General features: G+C 41.5%; 2 protein-coding genes across 3 annotated transcripts; both read right to left on the bottom strand.

Annotated features, from left to right (window-relative positions):
- Positions 1 to 6662: 6662 nt before the first annotated feature.
- Positions 6663 to 13581, bottom strand: rhoub (ras homolog family member Ub). Its single transcript, XM_079556284.1, has 3 exons — positions 13261 to 13581; positions 9842 to 9900; positions 6663 to 7452 (listed from the first exon to the last, which is right to left on the bottom strand). Exons 1-3 carry the CDS (start codon positions 13457 to 13459, stop codon positions 6997 to 6999), a joined length of 714 nt encoding a protein of 237 aa, XP_079412410.1. The 5' UTR covers positions 13460 to 13581; the 3' UTR covers positions 6663 to 6996.
- Positions 13582 to 14160: 579 nt separating this feature from the next.
- Positions 14161 to 21915, bottom strand: rtn2a (reticulon 2a). 2 transcript variants are annotated; one of them, XM_079556230.1, is made up of 10 exons: positions 21647 to 21915; positions 21013 to 21066; positions 20099 to 20668; positions 19681 to 19893; positions 16873 to 17080; positions 16654 to 16792; positions 15662 to 15731; positions 15531 to 15577; positions 15396 to 15454; positions 14161 to 15239 (listed from the first exon to the last, which is right to left on the bottom strand). In XM_079556230.1, the coding sequence occupies exons 1-10, from the start codon at positions 21675 to 21677 to the stop codon at positions 15164 to 15166; spliced, it is 1467 nt and encodes a 488-aa protein (XP_079412356.1). In that variant the 5' UTR covers positions 21678 to 21915; the 3' UTR covers positions 14161 to 15163. The 2 variants fall into 2 exon arrangements, with proteins under 2 accessions (XP_079412356.1, XP_079412355.1); XM_079556229.1 differs by having other exon boundaries at positions 14162 to 15239; positions 19681 to 19896; positions 21647 to 21914.
- Between the last annotated feature and the right edge of the window lie 673 nt (positions 21916 to 22588).

Raw genomic sequence — 22588 nt, forward strand, 5'->3', positions numbered from 1 at the left:
ACACATGGATGAGCTTCTGAAACGTGACTGCAACAGTCCTACTATTTCATCACTGAAATTTCACAAGACAAAGAAGTGACAGTACACACAAGACACCTGAAAAATAAAAATAAAATGATGAGTCAATGTAATACTCATCAATAAGTAAGTAGGTGCTTTATTTGTCACTGTACAACGAAATTGAGTCCCCGTCGCCATTGTGAGTCAACCTGACCAGCAAGTTTTTGGAGGTAGGCGAAACTGTAGCACCCGGAGGAAACCTGGCTGGCTGCCCTGTGCTCCTCTGATCCTCTAAAACAGCTGCACTGCCTCCTGAGTTTGTCCCTGTTTCAGAGCGTGGTGTCCTGCACTGGTCAGATCCACCTCCTCCTTCCTCTCCCTCCGCTCTACAACAGTCTTTCATCATCTCCTGGGAAGAGCTTAGCAGTTAATCTGTTTTATAGTTAACGTCCATTAGCCAGAAAAATAGAAGGCATGTTGCTTAGCTGTGAGTTTTGCCCGGATACCTCCTCATTTGTCTCTTTTTTGTTTCCTGTAGTGCTTCACCTGTGCTGCCGGTGTGGGCGACTCTTCAGTGTTTCAGAAGAAGAAATGTGTAAGTCTCAAATGTCTGTAGCTCATAAGCTAGCTGTTTGTTTACGTTTCAAAAGCTGCTTTCTACAGGACCATTATGGACTCTCTGCTGTAAAAGAAAACACAAAAACACAGCAAAGACGTACAAAAGCATCCAGTAAAACAATGTGGAACACAGAAACCACCAATGCAGAGAAAGACAAAAAACGCAGCTGTACCAAGAGAGAGGGAGGTTGCTCGTCACACGTCACCTTTTGTGAATCTGTTAAAGCGAAGGATATTGGATTTGTGTTCAAACAGGTCAGGAAAAACATGCTTTTATCTCTCCCATATGAGGGATCAAAGCAGCGCGGGCTTGAAAACAAGGACTTCGCCATCAAAGCAAACTGATAAAAAGAGTAAAGATGGAGACAGAAACAAGAAGAAGGTTCACCTCAAAAAACATCAACATGTTTATTGCTGCAAAAGAGGTCAGTAAACCCATGAGCCATTTTCTTTATAGGGAACAATGTCCATCTCATGGCCAATCAGATAATAGGGGACATGTGGCCTGCGGCTGTGAGCCAATCAGCCGCGCCCTTAGTGACATCATGTGCACAGTTGGACTCGAACCAGAAAACATGATCCACGAGAAACGAAAATCTGATTCAATCAGTCCCTAAAGTCACACCCAAAAGTGCACTCCCGTTCCTTCAGCAAGATCACGTTCTGAAGTTTGGCTAAAAGGCCTCGATGACCCACTTACAATTTGGGCCTAAGCATCGAAACTAAGTACAGTGCAGGTAACACGAGAGGCACCACGTGAAACAGATTCTTTTCAAGTCAGCAGCCCCCAGCATATGGCTTTCTTTCCCTGCCTGTTATAAATGCTAAATATTTACCCATTTTCTGACATAGCCACAGTTAATGTTCAACCCGTTTTAACAGTACAAGTGGAGTTTCTGTGGCACGGCCCTATCACAGCTGCTTTCAACTGTATGCTGTGTACACTCAAGCATGTTAAAATGTAAGCTTTTAAAATACCAAGTATGTAAGTACAATACACAGCTATTCTGACCTGTTAACTCATCTATTCTAACCTATTAATGATTTAAATAAAGACGAGTATCGCTCAAGTAAATGAAAAGCAACTATTATTTTGGTAAAAAGTCAAGTATGTTATGTCTACTATTTTGTCTAGCACTTTACTATTGTACAGTACCAAGCAACCACTAAACCAACTTCGACAGGTGTATCAAACCATAGTTTAACTGCACTTCATAGTGGCTTTTACTGCTCGTCCTTGAGGCTAAATTAAAACATCTTTACCAACACTGTACAAGTGCGAGTGCACGAATGATTATGTCCACGCCTGGAGCGCACACATGTTGGACAGACCACAGGACAGATGTTTTGGGGGACGGGATGGGATGCTTTATAAAAAAAGACAAAAACAGTGTTGGTGTTCAAAGAGAGACGGCTGACCCCGGGACACAGTGACTCAATTAGCTTCCCATAATGAGAGCGCACCGTGGGGGGTTTGTATAAGCTTATTAAAACATAATCCTGCCAGCAACGCCACATTGTAGCAACTTGGCCAGACAGAGCCACGATGACATAAAATGGGGTTTCATAATGTTTCAATGTTATCATACTCTGGACACATAGTTAGGAACATTTTGGTCATGGTTATGGATGGCTTGAATATAGAGGAGATGAACAAATTAGAAACATTTCCAGTCGGATTAACTAAACAAATAACAGATTTGCCTTCTTTATTTTAGTATATATCTCGCCTCAGAGCTTGAACACAGATGACAATTTCAGCCAGCTCTTCCTGACCAAGATGCTTAAAGGAACAGGCCACCGTTTTTCCAGACTGAGATATGTTCTTACCTGAGCTTAGACGAGTTGATGCGTATCTGTCTGGTCTTTACGCGTGTGCTCAGTCACGCAAAAAGACCAAGATATTGTTAGCATTTAGCATCTCTGCTTCTCCTCTACGGGCCGTGACGGGGGGTGAAGTTAGAAGCGACCAAACTCTTCCACGTTTTCCCTATTTAAATATGGTTTCGTCAGTGGTTCCCAAAGTGGGGGGTCACGAGGCTTTGGGTGGAGGTCCCCAGATGATATCAAGATGATAAAAGGAGACAGGCTACTGCTTTTAGTATATATATATTTTTTATCACAAGTATATTTTTGAGTGTACAACAGCATATCATTTGTGTAATCCATTCAAATATAAAACAGTTTAAATACATATTAACTTTATTTTAAAATGTATTTTTCTGCCCAAAGGTAGCATAAGAGGGAACAACTTAATGCACTGGGGTCCCGAATTGTTTACATGTCAATTTTTGGGTTCCCAGCCAAAAAGGTTTGGGAACCCCTGGGTAGCAGTAATATCTTCACTTTACTGCGAGGACGTCGAAGTGCTCCTAAGGTGTTATTACGCCTTACAATATAGTTCCCCTTTTTTTCTGCTTAGAAAATCGACATGTTTCATTTTGTGTAACTATTCTTGGATCGTGTAACTACTCACGTAACCGTATTTGTAAATAGGGAAAATGTGGAAGATCTTGGTCACTTCTAACTTAACTTTGGCCCCATAGAGAAGACCGGAGGCCCCAATACACACTAATGATCAAGCATTGTACATTATTCACTAAACTCAATTAAAAAAGCAAACAATAACAAGAAGTAGCAAAAAGCACCACGGGACACGACTTGTAAATACTTATAACAAACTTCAGTGTCCAAATGCTTTTATCTGAAGAATAAATCCATAATTTTGAAGTCATAATCTTCATTGTGTGTGTGTTTTTGGTTTTGTTTAGATGATTGTGGAAAGTGTCAGGAATCGCAGGAATCTTATCCAGTAGTTTTGACGTCACAATCCCGAGTTCTTTACAACAATAAACTTGATTATGATACATGCCAAAAGAGAGTTTGTGGATCATGGAGCTCTTTCATAACCACAAAACCTTTTTTCCCCGCATTATCCGCCCAAACTTTACATAATTATCTTCTCTCAAACCAGGTCAAGAGTTACTTAACTTGCCTCTGTCATGTGAAAAGTAATTGTTGCATGGGTGAGGAAATGTTACACGTTCCTGGCATTGCTTCCAAATTCACATTTCTGTTAGCGACTGCATTATTTCCCGATAGCAACCCGTGTACAGCGAAAAATGGCAGTGAAAATGTTCTTGGATTGGATTTCCAGTTTGGACAAGGAGAGAACTGGGTAGACAGTCTAGTCACTTGCAGCTAAATCCCAGTGTGTGAGTTTTTTAATCAGGGCCCCAGACATATTGCATCGCATTACAGGAGCTTGAGCAACAGCTAATCCTAAAGACAATGTACAAGGCTGACCCTTTTGTCGAGCGGCTGACCGGCTTCCTATACAGCACTGACGACACATGCTGAGAGGCCGACACGATGAAGGTAATTATCTTTGTGGTGGCTCGGCAAAAAGAAATGATTATTGAGCAGCGCTTTCATGCCGGGTCAGAGTTCACTTGTTACTTACGTGATTCAAAAAGTTACATAAGCAAGTGAGTTTTCGGGCGACTGGTTCAGTAACTATCTGAGTTTTTACACATGAATGAAGTTAAGCCTCTTTGGGCCACCCACTTTACACCAACAACACACTCTGAGGGATTTAGGAACTTTACTTTTTTTACGTCATCAAACATTTTTGAAATAGTTGCAAGTGAGAGATCTGAAGCGTACAGTAATATCATGGGAGCGCTGACTGCAACAGGTTGTGGTAATAGAACACTTTCTACTTGTACTGTGTGTCATTCTCTCCTTGATATGTCTCGAGGACTCATTGTGTCATCATACTACAAATACCCCTCACCTAGAGATTTTTTGGAGCTACATTCTGACTTTGAGCGTTTTATGTTCAAAATCATTCTACAAAACACCACAAAAAAAGGTCACATGCTCTAATATTTCGTTGGACCGCCTTTTGCTTACAGTTTCTATAAGCTGTTTCATCATGTCATTTCCAGCACATGCCAAAGCTTCTCAAGGGGGTTAAGACCTGACCAATCCATGTGTGGAAATGATGTCTCATGCACACTGAACCACTCTTTCACAATGTGAGTCCAGTGAATCCTGGCATTGTCATCTTGGAATATGAAATATGCCCTAAGAAATCCATGGAATAACCCGGTCATTCAGGATTTTCAGGCCGTCAGCTCATTCTTTGATCACATAGTTTGAACCTTGACCTGACCAGCTGCAGCAACCCCAGATCATAACAGTTTAATCCACGTGGCAACATTTTTGTGGTAAAGCAGAGTATTTAAAGTGACATATTGCTAAAACATAGTCAATTATATTTAAGATTTTGCAAAAGATTGTACCCAGCTTTCTTTAGTTTTTGTGATGTTTAGTTTCACTTCCTCATTGGACACAGACAGGAAGTGACATATGAAGGCAAACCATTTTAAACTGTTGCCGTGGAAAGGAAAACTGTAATGGAACTTTAAAACAAATAACTTTTCAGCCCAAAATGTATCCTTCTAAATATATTTTCTAAAGTATTAAAACCTGTCATTTGCACTTTAAATAGTAACCAGTTTCATCTTATTTTGAGTCCAAAGTGACCGTATAACCCTGTACAGGTCCCTGTAGGCTGAGAAACACTGCTGTATTGTATTTTACTACTCTTTAAAACTTTATTGTAGATTTCCCCACAGCTTCTACACAAGCAACATTAGGAATGCCAACATCTGCCACAGACCAAACTAAACGCACCTAACTACTACTTTAAGCCGACAGTTAAGCATTACTTCAAAACTGACTCAAATCACAGAATGCAAGACGTCTGCCGCACCAGACATGACAAATGGCTTTTCTTCTCAAATAATGCTGGAAATTGGAGCCATAAACAGTAGGATGATTAAAGCACCGAGCACACGCCTTAGCTTGGTTTGTCTGGACTGTATAACCTACTCATCCACAGTTTGACAGACAACACAAACTGTCTTCAGCAAACTAACCTGTTATTAGTCCCAGTAAACAACGATATACTAAGCTCCAGCGAGATGCTATTCTTTCAACGTGTGTGTGTACTGTGGCGCAGACACAATGCACTGGAGGAAATTATATCTAAGTCCGTTATTATTGTATATATTGCAGTACATTGGAGGCAAAGTGTCTGCAGAGGTTTTGCAATGTTGAATACTTTACTGTGTGGAAACTACTCTACTACTTAATGCAATATCATAATCTTACAGAGGCATACTGATTTGGTTTTATGCAGAATACCCTTCCTCGCCCTTCACATTTGAGAAGTAGGTCTACAATGAAGTAGGTCTACAATGCCAAATATAAACCATAAAAATGCCATCAGACAATCTTAAATAGTTTACATTTTCTTTATTTTCCATCCATACATCTCAAACAGTTCATATGCCAAACACTCACACAGATAAGTACCAATTAGTACAGCCATCGATTGACTTATTTCATCATAAACACATTTGTGATTACTATGTAACATACATAACATAGTGATACTCCAGCTCTGTGCTGCTGCTGATCACTTTTTGGCCCACAACATCTGGATAAATAAACAGAGCTGAATTAAAGGCTTCTGAAAAATAAGAAGCAAAAACACAAGGAGTTTTTTGGCGATGTGTCACTTCAGATGAGGACAGACCATCAAAGAGAAGCAGAACTATCATTTCAGGCCCAGACCCTGTGATCAGCCAAAGTATGTTTTTTTGTTTTTTGCTTTTTTGCTGCAGACATACATTTCAACAGCCTGTCTGAAATCACAAATATGGCTCATACAGTTCTTCTGGGGTAGTAGCAAAGGCAGTCGCTTGAATAAGACGGTCTGTGTGAGAGTCTTTGGCTGGAGCAAAACACCTTCCTGAGTTACTGCTTGAATAATCAAATAATCAAGCAGATAGTGTTGTGTGGACAGTTCAGTATTTGCCTTTTGCATATACACTTTGGCACATGCACTTTTTATGGAAGCACTGATTGTTGCTGATCTAAATATTTCATGACAGAAAGAGTAAACAAGTGCAGGGAAAGCTTAAATTTCCAAAGGTGAGGATGTAACGTAAATGTACTTTTTAGTAATTTTGTGACATTGTATCATAAGGTATCATTTGGTATCTTCTTAGCCCCTCCCATTCTTTGGATAAGCCCACTACAATATGCAGTTATTGTGCCAGAGTTCGTTCAGTCTTCGATGAATGCAGGTCATTTTCACAGTTCATTTTGGCTTTTAGGAGCTGTTGATGGCTGCAGCTTTATGCTCTCCAACATAAACGTGCCTACTTGCCTGACTGTCCCCAAACCCGCTGCCATTTTGAGGTGATGCACCACAGAATAATTAAGGCGAGTCCTCCTGGCTCCTCCGAATACAAAGAAACTAAAACATCCAGTTTAGATACAAGTTCAAAGGCGGCGGTTCTGTCACTGGACGCACACATATTTCTTCCACCAGGATTTCGAGAGCATCTTCATCTTATCAGCCGTACTGCGCACTTTCCGCTCCCGCCGCGCCCTCCGGTCCGACTGCCGTAATCCCACAGCGATGGCGGCGTCGAACACCTCCTTCAGGTTCTTTTGCGTCAGCGCCGAGCACTCCACGTACGTCACCGCTCCGATTTTGTCGGCCAGCGCGCGGGCGTCCTCCTCCTCCACGGGGCACTCCCTCCTCCGGGCCAGCTCGATCAGCACCTTGACGTCCTGCCGCAGGTCACACTGGGTGCCCACAAGGAGGACCGGGGTGAGGGGGCACCGGCGGCGGATCTCGGGCACCCACTTCTCCCACACGTTCTGGAAGGAGGCGGGGCTGACCACGCTGAAGCACAGCAGCAGGGCGTCAGTGCGGCTGTAGCAGAAGTGCCGCAGTTTGTCGAACTCATCCTGAGGAAGACAGAGGACACGATCAGCAACACTGTCATAAAGAGCCATGTTTGAAAGTAGTGAGTAGCATTTATTCAGCTTAACCCAAATGTATAAGCTCATAAGGCCAGTGTAACACCTCATATGAAAGACCTACAAAGCTCTACATCTAAATGGAGCTTTTTACTTGTGTTGTCGTCACTTTTTGCCACATTTTTTGCTACATTTTCATTGCGTTTTCTCTCTTTTGTTGTGCGTTTTTGTCACTTTTTTGTTGCTCTTTTGTGTCTTTTTGTGTCACTTTATCATCACGCTTTTTCGTCACCTTTTGCGTTGCGTTTTAGTTGTACTCGTCACACATTTTTGCCACATTTTCATGGCTTTTTCTCTCTTTTGTTGTGCGTTTTTGTCGCTTTTTTGTTGCTCTTTTGCGTCGTCCTTTTGTCCCCTTTCTGTTGCTCTATTTTTGCTCTTCTATCGCATTTTTGTTACACATTTTCGTCACGTTTTTATTGCTGTTTGGTTGTTTCCGTCACACATTTTTGCCATATTTTCATCGCTTTTTCTGACTCTTGTTTTGCGTTTTTGTCACTTTTTTGTTGCTCATTTCTTGCTTTTTTGTGACTTTTTCATCATTTTCTGTCCCCTTTCTGTTGCTCTATTTTTGCTCTTCTATCGCAGTTTTGTCACACATTTTCGTCATGTTTTCGTCGCTTTTTCTCACTTTTGTTTTGCGTTTGTTTTGTTGCTCATTTCTTGCGTTTTCATCATTTCTTTCTGTTGTTCTTTTATCACGTTTTTTGTTGCTCTTTTGTTGCGTTTCTGTCACTAATCCATCACAATTTTGCCACTCTTTTGCTTCATTTTCATCTTTGTTTTGAAGCTTCAGGTTGGGGTGAACCAACAATGGCCTCCAGCATCTTAGAGAACAAATACTGTATAAGGCCCATGCAATCTCCCCCCTTTTATTGCCTCAGCCTTTTCCTTCAGGGTTTCATAATCCCCACTTGTTTGAGCCATGCTGATTTTGCAGACAAATGTAAAAGCAGCAAAGTGCAATTATTAAGATTCACACAAGGTCGTTCTCACTATCACCGCAGACATTTATCATCTGCAGACTGCTGGCACATGCTTTTGGCCGGGGGGGCCGGTCAGATGACGCAGATAGAGGAACAGAATATACAAAGCTATCAACATCTGCGAGGAAAGAGCAGCTTTGTTTATCAGCATGGGAGGCAGTGCTTATAAGTTCTCCCTTCACTGGCTTGGTTTTGAATTGTCCCCGATCCAAACTCCCCTCTTATGAAATGACATCACTACAGTAAGCGCTTGCCGGATTTTTTATCTGCCCAAGCTTGTCCACGTATGTGAGCGGCTTTAGTTATTTAACACGCTGGGAGGTTTTCATACAGTTAAATGATTTCTTCTTCATCATGGCCAAGTGGAGGTTGATTCTGAAGAGAACTGGCAGTGCTTGTGTTCACAGTGTTAGCTAATGTTAAATAGGCAGCTCCAGGGCAGGCTTTTATTGAGTTTGATTAAGAAACAGCCGCCCTCGCCTCAAAGAAGTAAACCGTGGTTGCACAACATGTTCCTTCCAAGATAGATTTAATAGATTAGTAACTTTGGCTTCCTACCAACAGACTCTTTCTCTTGCTTAATAATCATAGGAATCTAAATTACCACCATGTAGTCGTTGTAAAACTTTTCCAAATTGTGGTGGAGCTGTTAATGCATCATCACAGTATTCTGCTACTCAATATCCACCCATACCAACTTGTGTTCATTACCATTTTATAAAGTTCTGCGCAGCAATTGAAGAGAAGGATTTTGTGGCACCCGCATCTTTGCAAAACTCTTTGCTATTGTCCACTCAAGCAATCTGTATTATAGTGACGTTCACTATGTAATTTTGATCCTTTACGTGGAAAGGATCAAAACTATACATTTTTTAAAACTTTATTTAAAAAAGCAATGACAAAAACAATGTTTCCATTTGTTCTGATATGTAAAAAAAAAAAAAGAAAAAAAAAAGAAGAAAGTGTGATGATAAACACTGAACATTTATGTGGGGAATAAAAAATGTAGTTCCAATCAAAAAAGTCAACGAAACCCTTGTCATATGTTTCATGGAGTTGCCATAGCGATGATCAGAACTCCACATTAACGCTAATGGAAAAATGGTATAATTGCACAATTTTACCAAATGACAAGGGCAAATGGAAACATTGTTTTTCTCATTGCTTATACCATAAGGTTTACAAAAATATATGGTTTTCAAACACTCCATGAAAATCCCACAACAGTGGAAATCTAAACATAGTGAACCGGACTCTTAACTCCATGCTTCTTATTGTCACTAACACTGACTAAAAAAACAAAAAAACAACAACAATAAGTTTAAACTCACCTGTCCCGCAGTGTCACACAGCTGTAGCCTGACTGGGTGTCCATCCACCTGAACAACAGCTGTAGACGCACAAAACAGAATATTTAGTTGTAGTTGATTGAAACAGCTCATTTGTGATGCAGTACAAATACAGTGTGTTCATGAATTATCCATAACCCTTTACTTATTCCTGAGTTATTAAGCAGACGTCAGTGTAAATGCTCAAGTTATATATATTTTTTTTTACCACGAACACACATATATTTTTAAGAATGTTCCAAAACAGAACTACTAGGAAAGAAAGCAACAGAATTTGTGCTTTAGTATAAGTTTGAATACTTTTTCTTTTAGGTTTAATTTTTGAGCATATTTTATTAACCTCTTAACCCTCGTATAAAAATATTTTCTCCAGTTCGGCTCAATCCATACGTTTACAGCCTAGAGGCCAGAGTAACGTCTCATTTGAAAGCTAAGACCTACAAACAGATCTATTTCCTTGTGTTGTTGTCGTCACTTTTTTCACTTTCTTTTTCATCTAATTTTTGCCAATACTTTGTCGTGTTTTTGTCACTTTTTTGCTGCAATTTGATAATTTTTTGTCACTTTTTTAATTGTATTTTTATTGTGTTTTTGCCACATTTATGTAGCTTTGTCGTAGCTCTTTTGAGCCTTATTTTGGTCACTTTTTGATACCTTTTGTTGCGCTTTCATCCTTGGTTTCTTCTCGTTTTAGATGCTTTTTTTCAAGAAGCTTTTAGATTTGGGTAAAGCCAAACTGGAGACAATGTGTTGGGTTCAGGTGAGTGGAAAATCATTTTGAATTTCTATTGTAAATGCATGAATATCGTATTGACTGCTACATCATAAAACAGAGACGGTTAAAAGAAGCCTCAGTATTTTCTCTGAAACAACAGACTGCCACCCACTCGGCCAGTAACCGTTAAGACCCTCACAATAACAGCTCAAGGTTGTGTTTAAAAAAAAAAAAAAAAAAAAAAGAAGCGAAAGAGGAGAAGAAGGGTGGGTGAGTCACTGCTGCAGTTTCATTGAAAGGCTATTATTCCTTTTTCAAAAGAGTGAACACAATGCAGCGCAGCAGGCACATGGAAACATTTACATTAAAGGCCTGGAGTGTGTGGTCCGTCATAGCACCTGATCAAAGAGCTGGCAAGAACTGAAGTCATGTTTTTAGGGATAGGCACTGACGCACAAACGCACAGAGGTGGATAGAAATAAGATGCATTAGATTAAAGCCACATTCCAGGTTAAAGGAACAGGCGACCGTTTTTCCCATACTGAGATATGTTCTTACCCGAGCTTAGACGAGTTGATGCGTACCTGTCTGGTCTTCACGCATGCGCTCAGTCACGCAAAAAGACCGAACATATTGTTAGCATTTAGCCTCTCCTCCTCTCCTCTATGGGGCCAAACAGGGGTGAAGTTACAAGCGACCAAGCTCTTCCATGTTACCCCTATTTAAATACAGTTAAGTGAGTAGTTGCACAATCCAAGCGCAGTAATATCTTCACTTTGCTGTGCGGACGTCGAAGTGCTCCTAAGGTGTTACTACGCCTTACAATATAGTGCCCCTTTTATCCTCGACAAGTTTGTGTGACTATACTTGGATCGTGTAACTACTCACGTAACCGTATTTAAATAGTTGAAACTTCACCCCTGTTTGGCCCCATAGAGGAGAAGAGGAGAGGCTAAATGCTAACTACATCTTTGATCTTGGTGTGTGACTGAGCGCACGCGTAAAGACCAGACAGGTACACATCAACTCGTCTAAGCTCAAGTAAGAACATATGGAAAAAACGTGGCCTGTTCCTTTAAACTGTGGGAAAAGCGTGAACAACTGCTCCTACTGAATGATCTTCCATAGAGACAGTGAAAAGGCCAATGGAAACATCTTAACCTCCTATTTGATGGAGTAAATTTGCAAGTCAGGTAACCAATAAAACGACAGTCATGCAGTATGGCTTTATAAGTGGTTTCAGTACCGTAGGCTACATAGTTTATTCTGAAATAACAACCGCCAGAGTTCATTTGTACAAGCTATAGGACACAGTTCTCCTCTCACGATCCTCATTTGGGGCGAACCCATTAACATCTGCCACCTGCGCCTTTGTTGCGTAATTTCTGGACAGCAAACTTTCAAGAGGACGCCGATTTGCAGGCACAGAAAGATGACATCACCACCCAAGGCCTCGACTAGTCTGCACAATCCCTCTCTGTCAAAAGTGTCCCGAAAGACAATCTGTGCCTTGGAGCCATTGCAGCAGATGTGGCCGGTCCAGCAGAGAGAGAGAGAGAGAGAAAAGGGGCTTCTGGGTCAGGGCTCACAACAATAGGCAGAGTTGTGCAATCTAAAACCCTTGAACCAGAGACACACACTGTTTTTTGTATGGAGAGGATTGAGCCAGCGCCCACCTCCCGGGCAAACCGCCTTTCCAGCGACCACGGCTTTATGAGCTATGTCTTACAGTCGAGTTAGTTTTACTGCTCATCTGTATAATTTCATATAATTAGACATAATGAATTTTACCACAAAAACAACAACAAAAAACTGTTCTTTGAGCCAACAAGTCTGAGCTATTCACTTTGAAACAACAACTGTCTTTGGAGGGATGTGCCACCACCTTTATTTTTTAGTAAACAAAGCATGCAGCAACTTGTAAGCCTAGAAGTTAACGAAGAGCGTAAAAGCCTGGCAAAAACTGACGCAGACCGAGACAAAAAAAAAGTGTATTTAAAGCTGCATTATGCAACTTTTATGTGGGGGAAAAAAAGTTGATATTTGTGTGTATTTGACCTTGTAGTGACGAAGCGGCTGTACGAGTGGTCCGCATGGTGCTTTTACTTTCCATTACGGTGGTCTCTACAACACTACAGGATCAATTGTTTTGTAGGTTTTCTGGTGAGAGAAAAGCAGAGAAAAGCTTCCAAACAATTGATCCTGGAGTGTCTTAACATAAAGGTGCCATGCTGACCACTCACACAGCCTCTTCGTCACTACAAGGTCAAATACACACAAATATCAACTTTTTTTTCCACATAAAAAGTTGCATAATGCACCTTTAAGTCATTGATAAACAGGTTCAGGAAAGTGGGAGTATAATCAACAGAGCGTGTGTTGGTGCCTAATACTAAGTGTCTATAAACATACTGTGCTTTGTGTGCATTCTAAGGTATTACATGTATTATAATCACAGTAAATTAGCAAAATATACACAAATATAATGGGTCTTTATCAGCTATTGTTCATAATTCCACATTAAAACACAGTATTCAGATGTCTTGATTGACTGTGTACAAAACATGCATTATCACACCCCTCTTTGCTACATTTGGCGAACCAGTGAAATAAAGATCCATCCTAGTTGTATCGTGGATGGACAGGTGGTCTTTGAGGCTTGCGCAGCATCATGAGAGCGACTTACCGGAGAAGTCGTCAAACGCAGTGGGCACATATTTAGTCGGATATCCATTGGTTGTGTAGCTGACCACCAGGCTCGTTTTCCCCACGGCTCCGTCGCCGAGGAGCACGCACTTGAGCTGCTTCTCGTGCGCCTGTCCCGCGTGCGTCGGGCTGGGCTTGTGCGGAGGTACCGGTGGAGCCATGGCCTTTGGGTAATCCATGACCGTCAGACCAGTCCCATGTGAACCCCCGAGCGCTTCTCACGTTTCGACCGCGCGAACGTCCGTCTAGTGACCGACGCGCTCCTCAACTGTGAGCATCGTCACGTACGGACAGGGACCGCTCTTTAGGACTCTGAGGGGGCGGGCCTACTGTGTGCACATTTGACTAGTCCCGCCCACACTTCGCTTCAAACTCTCGTGAACACTGAAGTAGTATGAAAAAGCAGAAAGCCTATTCAAGCTTATTTGGGAGGTTTCGTGGTCTGCTCCATTCTCATTATTATTATTGGGGAAATGGTTACGAGTCAATCCATTCATTTTCAGATGTATCCTCTTTCTAACTTGCACTCAAACTGCAGAACCTCAATAATATTCAAAAAACTAGCCTGGTGTATTAGCAGTGTTTTGATGAGAGACAAGTCAAAGGTTTAGAAAATTCCCCTTTACAAAGTTGGTCCTTTGTCGCCCCCTTGTGTCGAAATAGTGCGGTAGTCACAATAGTATACGTGAATGCCTTTGGTCTGTTTTTATGGTTTATTGTTTCATTGAAAACAATTACAGAAATATAAATAATGGCTGCTTCTACTACAGCGGACATATGACCCAGTTCAATATAGATAGTTAATGCTACTTTAATACTTATTGCTATGGTCTCTTTTTGATCACATTGAATAAAATGAAGGTCAAGGCAATTCATATCTAAAGTTATAGAGAAATGAAAGACAACAGGCCATGTCATAATATAATGCATAGATTCATTTCAAAAGGAGACACTAAAGGCAAACTGAACCGTAGTATCCTAAAACATTTTATTATTCCTAGAGACATTGTAATTACAGTTAAATGTAACATATACCTGCTTATGTCCACAGTCAGAGCTGGATGGTCAGGAGGATGTGTGAGATTATAATCCATGCACTAAGACCCACAGTTAGAAAGGCACCATCTGCACTGGACGCTCAAATTCCTCCATGTTTTTCCCTTGGCTTAGATATGTAAGGACCTAATAGGGCTCAGTGAGGACTCATATCATCGTGTTACATCGTTACTCAAACATATCTTCAGAGCATGGCTGGGATTTAAGATTTTAATTATAAAACCGTATCTTGTGAGTTATATTAACAAAGGAAAATGTGTTCTGTCTAATGGTTTGTGGATGAGATCTTCCCCTCAGCTCAATGCCATACCTTACACATACATCAACACACGCACGCACACACGCACACACACATATAAAGAGTCATAAAGATGAATATACAGTGAACATATTGCACATGTGCGGCCACATAGACGCATGCATCCTGACGAGTATAATGTGAATCATGAGAAATCACATGTCCAAATGAAATCCAGGTGTGATGAGAAGTCATGAACTTCCCATTCTGGTCTTGTTTTATTCAATTTGGATAAAAGCTGTCAGTAAGACACTTCAAAAATCAGTCCATCAGTCCATCATCTCTGACGTGAACAAAAGTCTCATTCAGTGTCCATACACACCCATTTCTCCTTAAGAACTACGCAATCCCACGTCTAACCCTAACACTGATTCAGGAGGAGTATAAAAGACCATGCGTGATCCCAGTAAAGGTCATCTGAAGTACATTCGGTCCAGGTCTCCGGAGCTCCAAGCACAGACTGTGTTAAGACTTCTGAGTGACAGTCTGCAGCTCCTCTGGCTTCTGTTATCCTCATGTCCTCAGGTGCTTACTGGGCTTTGGGTTTGGCGCCACCTGGTGTTTGATCAGAGGGTGGACTGCCCCCGTGGGAAAGTCGCAGCAGACTAAGAGAAGGTGCAAACAATTGGTTAGACAAAATTTATTGACAAATGTGCACACCTATAATGACCAACTATATTAACTATGCGTTTAGATATAGACAAAAAGTATTTAAGAAGATTTATTAAGAAATGCCATTCCATATAAGGCACTGTACTCACATGTCCGTAACGTTGTCATAATGACCCTGAACTTTAGCAAAAACGGTGTCAACCTGCTCCTGTTGAACAAAAAGAGATGTGTGAGTTTGTCTCGAAATAAACAAGTATTTTTTGCTTAACAAGTAAATGTGTAACCTGGTGTCTTTGATAGAAAAGAGGAAAAGAAAAGACGGCAATTACACCTGGAAAATGGAGAAAAAAAATTGTTTTAAAACCTCAATCTGAAATCTGTAACATTTTTGGATTCATTAAAAAACTGAACTCACTGATGATGAGCAGAGTAAGGCCATTGAACACTTTTCCCACAAAAGTCACCAGGTAGAGCAGGAACAGGAACTGATAAAGAAAGCCACAACAGAGGAAAATATAAGTTAACGTCACAGTGACCGAAACAAATTTGATGTTTACATTTTTCCTCTGACTTCAAACAATAAAAATAGCTTTGACATTTTTAGTGAGAACTTTATCAGCCACACCAAGCTGCATTGAGGTGATTGCCAAAACCAGTGTGGGTGTTTCCTCTTTTACCCCATGCAGTCACAGAGCAGGGGATGGGTTCTCTCCTGATATGGGACACCCCTGCGTCGGATTCCAGGGGCGCTGCTCAGACTGCTGTGTGTTACATACCGGCCAGGTCAGGGTTGACACCACAAGGATCTGAGAGAGGCCATTGCACACTCACTGTCCCTGCACTGTAAATGTGTTAACTATGTCAGATAATATCCACACTGTATAGTGATCAGTTGGACTTTATTCTAGGTTTATGCTGATAAGCAACACAGCCATGACACTACGACCAGATAGAGAGAGTCATTTTAATGTCAAGCTGTGTGCATTACATTTAAGTGGGATTCTCTTCCTTGAGTGGTGCATAACTTTCTGGCATTTATTTAACAGGATAGTCCTATTGAGATAAAGAAACTAATATCCAGGGGAGTCCTGGCCCCAGAGGGCAACCTATTGTACATTTTAGTGGTTGGGGAAACCAAGTACCTGGAGGAAACCTCTGCCGACACACAGAAAGGCCCCGCCCGGGATCAAGCCCGGAACCTTCTTGCTGTGAGGCACGAGATGATCCGAGCCATGTTTTGCAGTACAGTAAAAGTTCTTAAACACGGTGTCACTTGATAAGTTTATATGTAAAAATCCGGTCTTTCTGGCTAAAATCAATGATTACATACATAATTGAAGTGTTGCCAATTAGCTAAACAATGGATCCTATCAGATATCAGATACAGTATTATTTTACATTGCTTACCTTGAGGGAATTCAAAAGGTTCCCCACAAAAAATAGTCTCCTCAGGGCATCCACAACTGACAGAATTGTTACAATGGCTTTTTGCATGCACTGGTCAGCCAGCTCTCCACTCAAACTGATGTCCAAATCCAAGTATGACCTAAGAAAACATATTTTTAATATGAGGTAGACAATATAACAAAATGCGTTGCTAAAAAAGAGACTAGTATAAGGACTTACTTAAAGGGGTGTACACCGTCGCCCCAGTTGAGGATATAGAGGACTTGGTAGTAGAGTCTGACTGAGATGGTGAAACACATGACAGCCAGAGAGATGGTGGACAGCACAGAGATGATGCTGAGCTGAAACAGTGACAGCAGGCCTACTACCAGCCCGGTCAGCACCATGCCCGACCGCTCCGTGTCCTTCCAGTAGATCAGGTCCACAGCTGCAGGGTGAGACAAGTAATACAAAGATCATTGAAACTTTGTTCATAGAACTGTATCTGGTCAGTAAACAAAAGGAGAACACATGAATTGTTCAGCCTTCATTGCTGTATGTGTGAAAATGGTTCAACAATCTGCTCTGAACCCTTGACAGCTCAAGACAATGACTGAAGAGTAAAGTGATACAGGAAGTTGGTTTGGGTCATAAAGGTGAGAACTGGTGTTTCTAGCCTCATCACAAAAGCATCACTCCATGAACACGTCAGAGCCAGACTGGAGCTAAATATAGACCCCCGATGAAAGAGAGAAGCATTGGTCGAACAGAATTTAAATGCAGCCTTTTACTGCACCTGCTGACACGCGTCAGGCCCTTCTCCACACCCCTTAGGTTTTACTCTGTCACCGCAACAGCCGCCATGGAGACCATAGTGTCCCCGGATAATCCGTAACACAATGGAAAACTTAAGAAAACTCAAAATGCATGCAAGCAGATGCAGAAGAACTTCGAACAAAAGAATTTATACAAAAATGTGTGAAAGTGTTCAGAGCAAATACAACTGACCACTCACCACACAATTAATTAATGATTAATACTGATGATTGATTTCCATTAGTTAAGAAGTTCCTCTCCGTCTTATGTACAAACATACACTCCAAAGTCAGTTTTAAGAGGAACACTGGTGCTTTGACCTTTCCCAACATCTGACTCAAGGTCAGAAAGTAATTTATTTTACCTCATAATGAACAAACTCAAAATGAATTATTTTGCAAGATTACACACACTGACAGCCATAATCCAAAACAGCAGCAAACTCTCAAGGAACTCACATACATAGAACATAGGCCTATGCAAACTCAAATCCAATCCATATAATAGGCCGAGAAAAATGACACTGCAGCATAGATGATCTATTTGGACCTGATTCATTCAATAAATTGAAACAACAACCCATGTTAAAACATGAAACATAAATCAATGGTTAAATGCTATATCTATCATTCATATTCAAACAAAAGGCAAGTGACTAAATTTGTTCAAAGATTGTCACCAAACTATGGGTAACTTCAGGAGCATGCAATACAGCAACAGAAACAATTACTTTATGGTCAAATTCTATTTTCATTCTGTCTTTGAAATCTAATTTCTTTGTTAACATTTGGATGACGTCAGCAGGCCTCCTGAAACCATATAGTACTACAGTATGACGTGCCTTTTGAATGCCAAGTGTTCAGTGTGAACAAGGAACACTGCAAAGTCAAGCCAGATGCTAATATAGCCTGAGGCTGCAAAAAGAACCTAATATCATCTAATGCACATCTGAGCAATTACAACATCATACTGACACGCGATACTGCCCCCAGAGATTTTTCTTGTAAAGGAGTCGAAAACTTCGACTCCTGATTTTTAAAGCCGGACAGCCCATCCCTTCTCCAGCCTGACCCTCCACTGTAGTTGACAAGTATTTTAAGTAGTAGTTTTACTCTCCTATTTTTCAGGCACTAAACACTTAAACACTTGATTTAACTATACAATTGCAATTATTCTGCAAAGACATTCTTAAAGCCTGTTTAATCTCACCTTTACTGGCCATTTTGACTGCTGTTCCAGTGTTCCCCTTACGCCTGCTGTCACTGTCAGTCCTTCTGCACTCCCTGGTCCTCCTGAGCTGTTTTTGGCTACCCCCTGCTCGCTCAGCAATCCAAAGCCTTGACAGCCCAAAATAATCTCATCTACGGCACCACCCCCTGAAGATTGTAACAAACTTGAAAAAACTATGTTTTCCCAACTTTGTGAGTCCTATTATAATTTTCTATGTGACAAAGCAATTCTGATATTAACTTATGGAGCATTTGATAAAACTGAAAGGACATGTTCTCATTCATGTCTATTTATGAATACTGAAACATAACCACTGCCTATTTGGTTCAATTATGTCACTGAATCTCTCAGTATGTATTATTTGGTAGGAAAAATACACACAACAACAATGTTTTGAAAAGCATAACTGGACTTAGACCAAAGGCTTTCCGTTACAATGCATTCATTTTGAAATGTCCACTACTGTATTGTGTCAGCAATGCATTATGTACACAGATATAAATCATAGCCCAAATGTAATTTGACACTCTAATGTGTGCTATTTCTTCAGGACACTCTAAACTCTGTCATCGACCTGGACAGGCATTCATCAAGTTTCTATGGTCCCTGCCCTCCCCCATGTCCACTGAAATAACACTGAAATGTCCTGCGTGTGATGTTCCTATCACAGTATTTTTCAATTTGATGATCACATCCGTGCCACCTTTACAGGCTGTGTAAAACACATGTAAAACATACAAGAGGAGGATAGTATGGCCTTGCATACAATGTAAAAGTGCATAACCCAAAGTCCCCAATGCCAGAAATACTTATAGCCATAATTAGACAGGCATTCTTGAAGGGGGCTGTTTACTATGGAAGTATTATAAAGCAGGTGGGGCTACTGTGTGCCTTTAAGATCTACTCGAAAGCGAAATCTGATATTTTCAGTATTGACCAGCAGCGTCAGTGAAGGCCTGCAGGCAGACAGACATGAGGCAGTTTAAAGACACAGAACAATACCTGCTATGTGAGTCCATAGTGTTTCAGCCTCTGCCAGGCCAAGTGCTGAGAACCAGTGCTCGCTGACCAGCTTTTCCTGAGATTTGAGCCCTGTGGCAGATGAAGATGTTGGGTCTCCCGCCTGCGTACCTCTGGGCGCCACAGATGTGAGCAGCTTCACTGAAATGGTTTCCCTGGAGACGGGGGAAGCGGGCTCAGGGGATGGGGATGTTGCTGCTGGAAAACACAATATGAGGTCACTGTTTCTACACATGCTCAGTTCCACCGTAATCACGTCCACACTGCAAGGTAACAAAATGTCGTTGTTTTTACTTTGAGACGATTATATTACAATATGCAGCGAAATCAAAATGTCAGTTGAGGTTCATTTTGTGATTTCTGAAGGAGATGGACACCATGAAAAGGGCTTTTGACTCACCCTGAAGAGTGTGTGTGGGGTAATGCTGTGTGGTGGATTGGGAAGGAGTAGAAGTCTGGACAGGAAAACTGCTCTCTTCCCTTTGTAACCCTGTGTCTCTCTCCTGAGATTCCTGGTTCTGGGAGAGTTCAGCTGTACTACTTTCTGTTTGTTCATAGTCTTCTCCCTCAAAGCCTGTCCATTCTGTATCCGTCCTGGCTAGATACGAGTCCTGCTCTCTTCTCTCAGCGTCTGCCTCTTGTCCCTCCTGTGTGAGGAAGGCTTGAGGGTCCCACTCCACATCAGGGGAGTCCAGCAGTGTTTCCAGAGTGTCCGTGCGAAACAAAGCAGTGCGGCTGCTCCTGGAGCCGCCTCTGCGCCGCTCTCTCAGGTGCCGCGATACCCCCACGGCCTCGGGCTCAGCGATGGCGATGTAAGAAAACGTTAGCTCGTAGGAATGCTGGCGAGGAGTGCCCCAAAGGGATGGTGAGGATGCCAACCCATCTTCATCATCACCGTCTGCTCCTTCGTCATCCTCGGACCATTCCCGGGCTGTCTGCAGCTCACACAGCTCAGACTCCTCGTTCCCACCTGCACAAGAACACAGGGTATTGCGTGTTCTACAGTACAAAAATGTGTCTGCATTTATTTTCAATTATCTACTATTTAGCTTGTATCAATAAAAAATTAAGCTTGAAGCTTGAAGCTGACCCTGCAAAAATTAGTATAATATGGGTATAAAAGAATACCCCATGGATTCAGGTAACTCCAACTGTAATATATTCTGTCACAATAACGCTGCATCTAAAAATAACCGCAGCCTATGAAGCAGTGATCCAAAGGAAGCACTGTTTTCATCTGTGGCTCAAAGCTGCAGAGACAAAACAGGGGCTACCCACATTTTGTCAATGGCGTGAGGTCGTGCGAGTACATACCATCAGTGCATGGAGGGGTCGAGTCAGGAGTTGATGCCACTGAGCCGTACTCCTCTGGAAGACAAAATCCATGCATTTATGTTCATCTATAACTTTCCACTGATGCGTCATTTGACTTGTTTTTTTTATTATTTTGGCCTGGAAAATGATACAGCAAACTAAGCATAGTATCTCAAGGTAAATAAGGACAACAATAAGGCCTGTGCTAACAGCCATTAAGCTCCAATATCAAATTGAATTCAAGATGGAGAATTAAAGTAAACAAGAAAAGTTTAGTAGCATAATTAACTGTTTATAGTCTTATAGTACATAAATTGTCAAATAAATGAATTACAAAAGATCTTAGCTAATAGTTGGTTATATGCAATGTGCTTGAAGTTCAAATATCTCTCCGTAGATATGAAAAGTAACATAACAGTTGCATGTGTTTATAAGAAGGTCAATGTTTCTACTGCATCCAATCATCTGGAGCATGTTTATGGCAGAGAGAGGAGCGAGTCATGTTAGCTTGAAAGAGGAGGAGGGAGAGCTAACACACTCTGCGCTCTGAGCAGTTAGCAGGAAAGATGCTGAGGTGGAATAACTCTAACATAAAGGCTGCACAAAAGACTACAGAGAAAAGAAACAAACTCACGGCAGTGGGAGAATCCTAAAACCTGGCCCATGCTCCATCAAGGCATCGCTGGGCCCATGCAGTGTGGAAGCCCCCCTCCTCCTGCTCTCTCCTCCAGTGGACAGGCTGTAGTCCTCCTGCGCCTCTGTGGTCCCTCCTGCATCCCAGCTCCGTCATCCAGCCGCCCCACCCTCACTCACTGACTCACTCTGCCCGCATCTGCTGAGCCAGTAGTGGACGCCACAGCACAAGGTAAAAGGCAGGAGAGAGAAGAGACTGGGTGTTGTCATCTACTGTTCACAACCAATCCAAGCCTCGGCAGACTCTGATGCTGCGTGACTTCATCCCCAGATCTTAAAGAGGTAGGCTGTAAGAGCTTGAAGTCATAAATAATGCACAACACATTAGCAGGCTCTGGCAGTTGGCAAAAAAATCATTAATGTGACAGAAGATGAAATACTGGTCAATACAGTGTAAGAGAGCAAGACGGTATACTTGTTTCTTTTATAGTGAAGAGATTGTGGGGGCCGAGCTTCTCCAGTGACCCGAACTCAAGCACTTCTTTGTGTAGATACTTATGTTGCTACGAAGGGCTGGACCATATGGCAAAAAAATGTCATCACAATATATATTTTTTTCTCATTTACGTATATAAATCTTTATATAAACCTCTGCTCAAACAACAACAAATACTTTCCTGCAGTTTCATTTAACACACTAAAGTCCTGAACCTGAAAGCCTTTAACCTCTTCACGGTGCATGTGATCGACAGGCAGGTTTACTGGAAAGCTGGTCTCATTGGTCAAAGTGATGGCACCGGGATTCTGAGCAGTAGAAAAAAATACATTATTTGATATTATTTACGTTAAAGCAGTACTAAGTAATTCATGCCACAAGAGGCCAAAAGCGCCACTGCAGGTGTCGTAGCGTGTTAGGTTTTTTGTTAGTTATTAATTGTCTGTA

The sequence above is a fragment of the Gobius niger genome, assembly GCF_951799975.1.
Source record: "Gobius niger genome assembly, chromosome: 1".
NCBI lineage: Eukaryota > Metazoa > Chordata > Actinopteri > Gobiiformes > Gobiidae > Gobius > Gobius niger.

Excerpts from the sequence above, each read along its gene's own strand:
- rhoub (XM_079556284.1), bottom strand. The coding sequence starts at position 13,459 with ATGGATTACCCAAAGGCCATGGCTCCACCGGTACCTCCGCACAAGCCC. Across the intron at positions 9,901-13,260 it reads TGCGTTTGACGACTTCTCCG|CTGTTGTTCAGGTGGATGGA; the intron begins GTAAGTCGCTCT and ends GTGCGTCTACAG. Across the intron at positions 7,453-9,841 it reads TGTGTGACACTGCGGGACAG|GATGAGTTCGACAAACTGCG; the intron begins GTGAGTTTAAAC and ends TGTCTTCCTCAG.
- rtn2a (XM_079556229.1), bottom strand. The coding sequence starts at position 21,677 with ATGGGCCAGGTTTTAGGATTCTCCCACTGCC. Across the intron at positions 19,897-20,098 it reads CCCCACACACACTCTTCAGG|CAGCAACATCCCCATCCCCT; the intron begins GTGAGTCAAAAG and ends TGTGTTTTCCAG. Across the intron at positions 15,455-15,530 it reads TTTTCTATCAAAGACACCAG|GAGCAGGTTGACACCGTTTT; the intron begins GTTACACATTTA and ends TTTGTTCAACAG.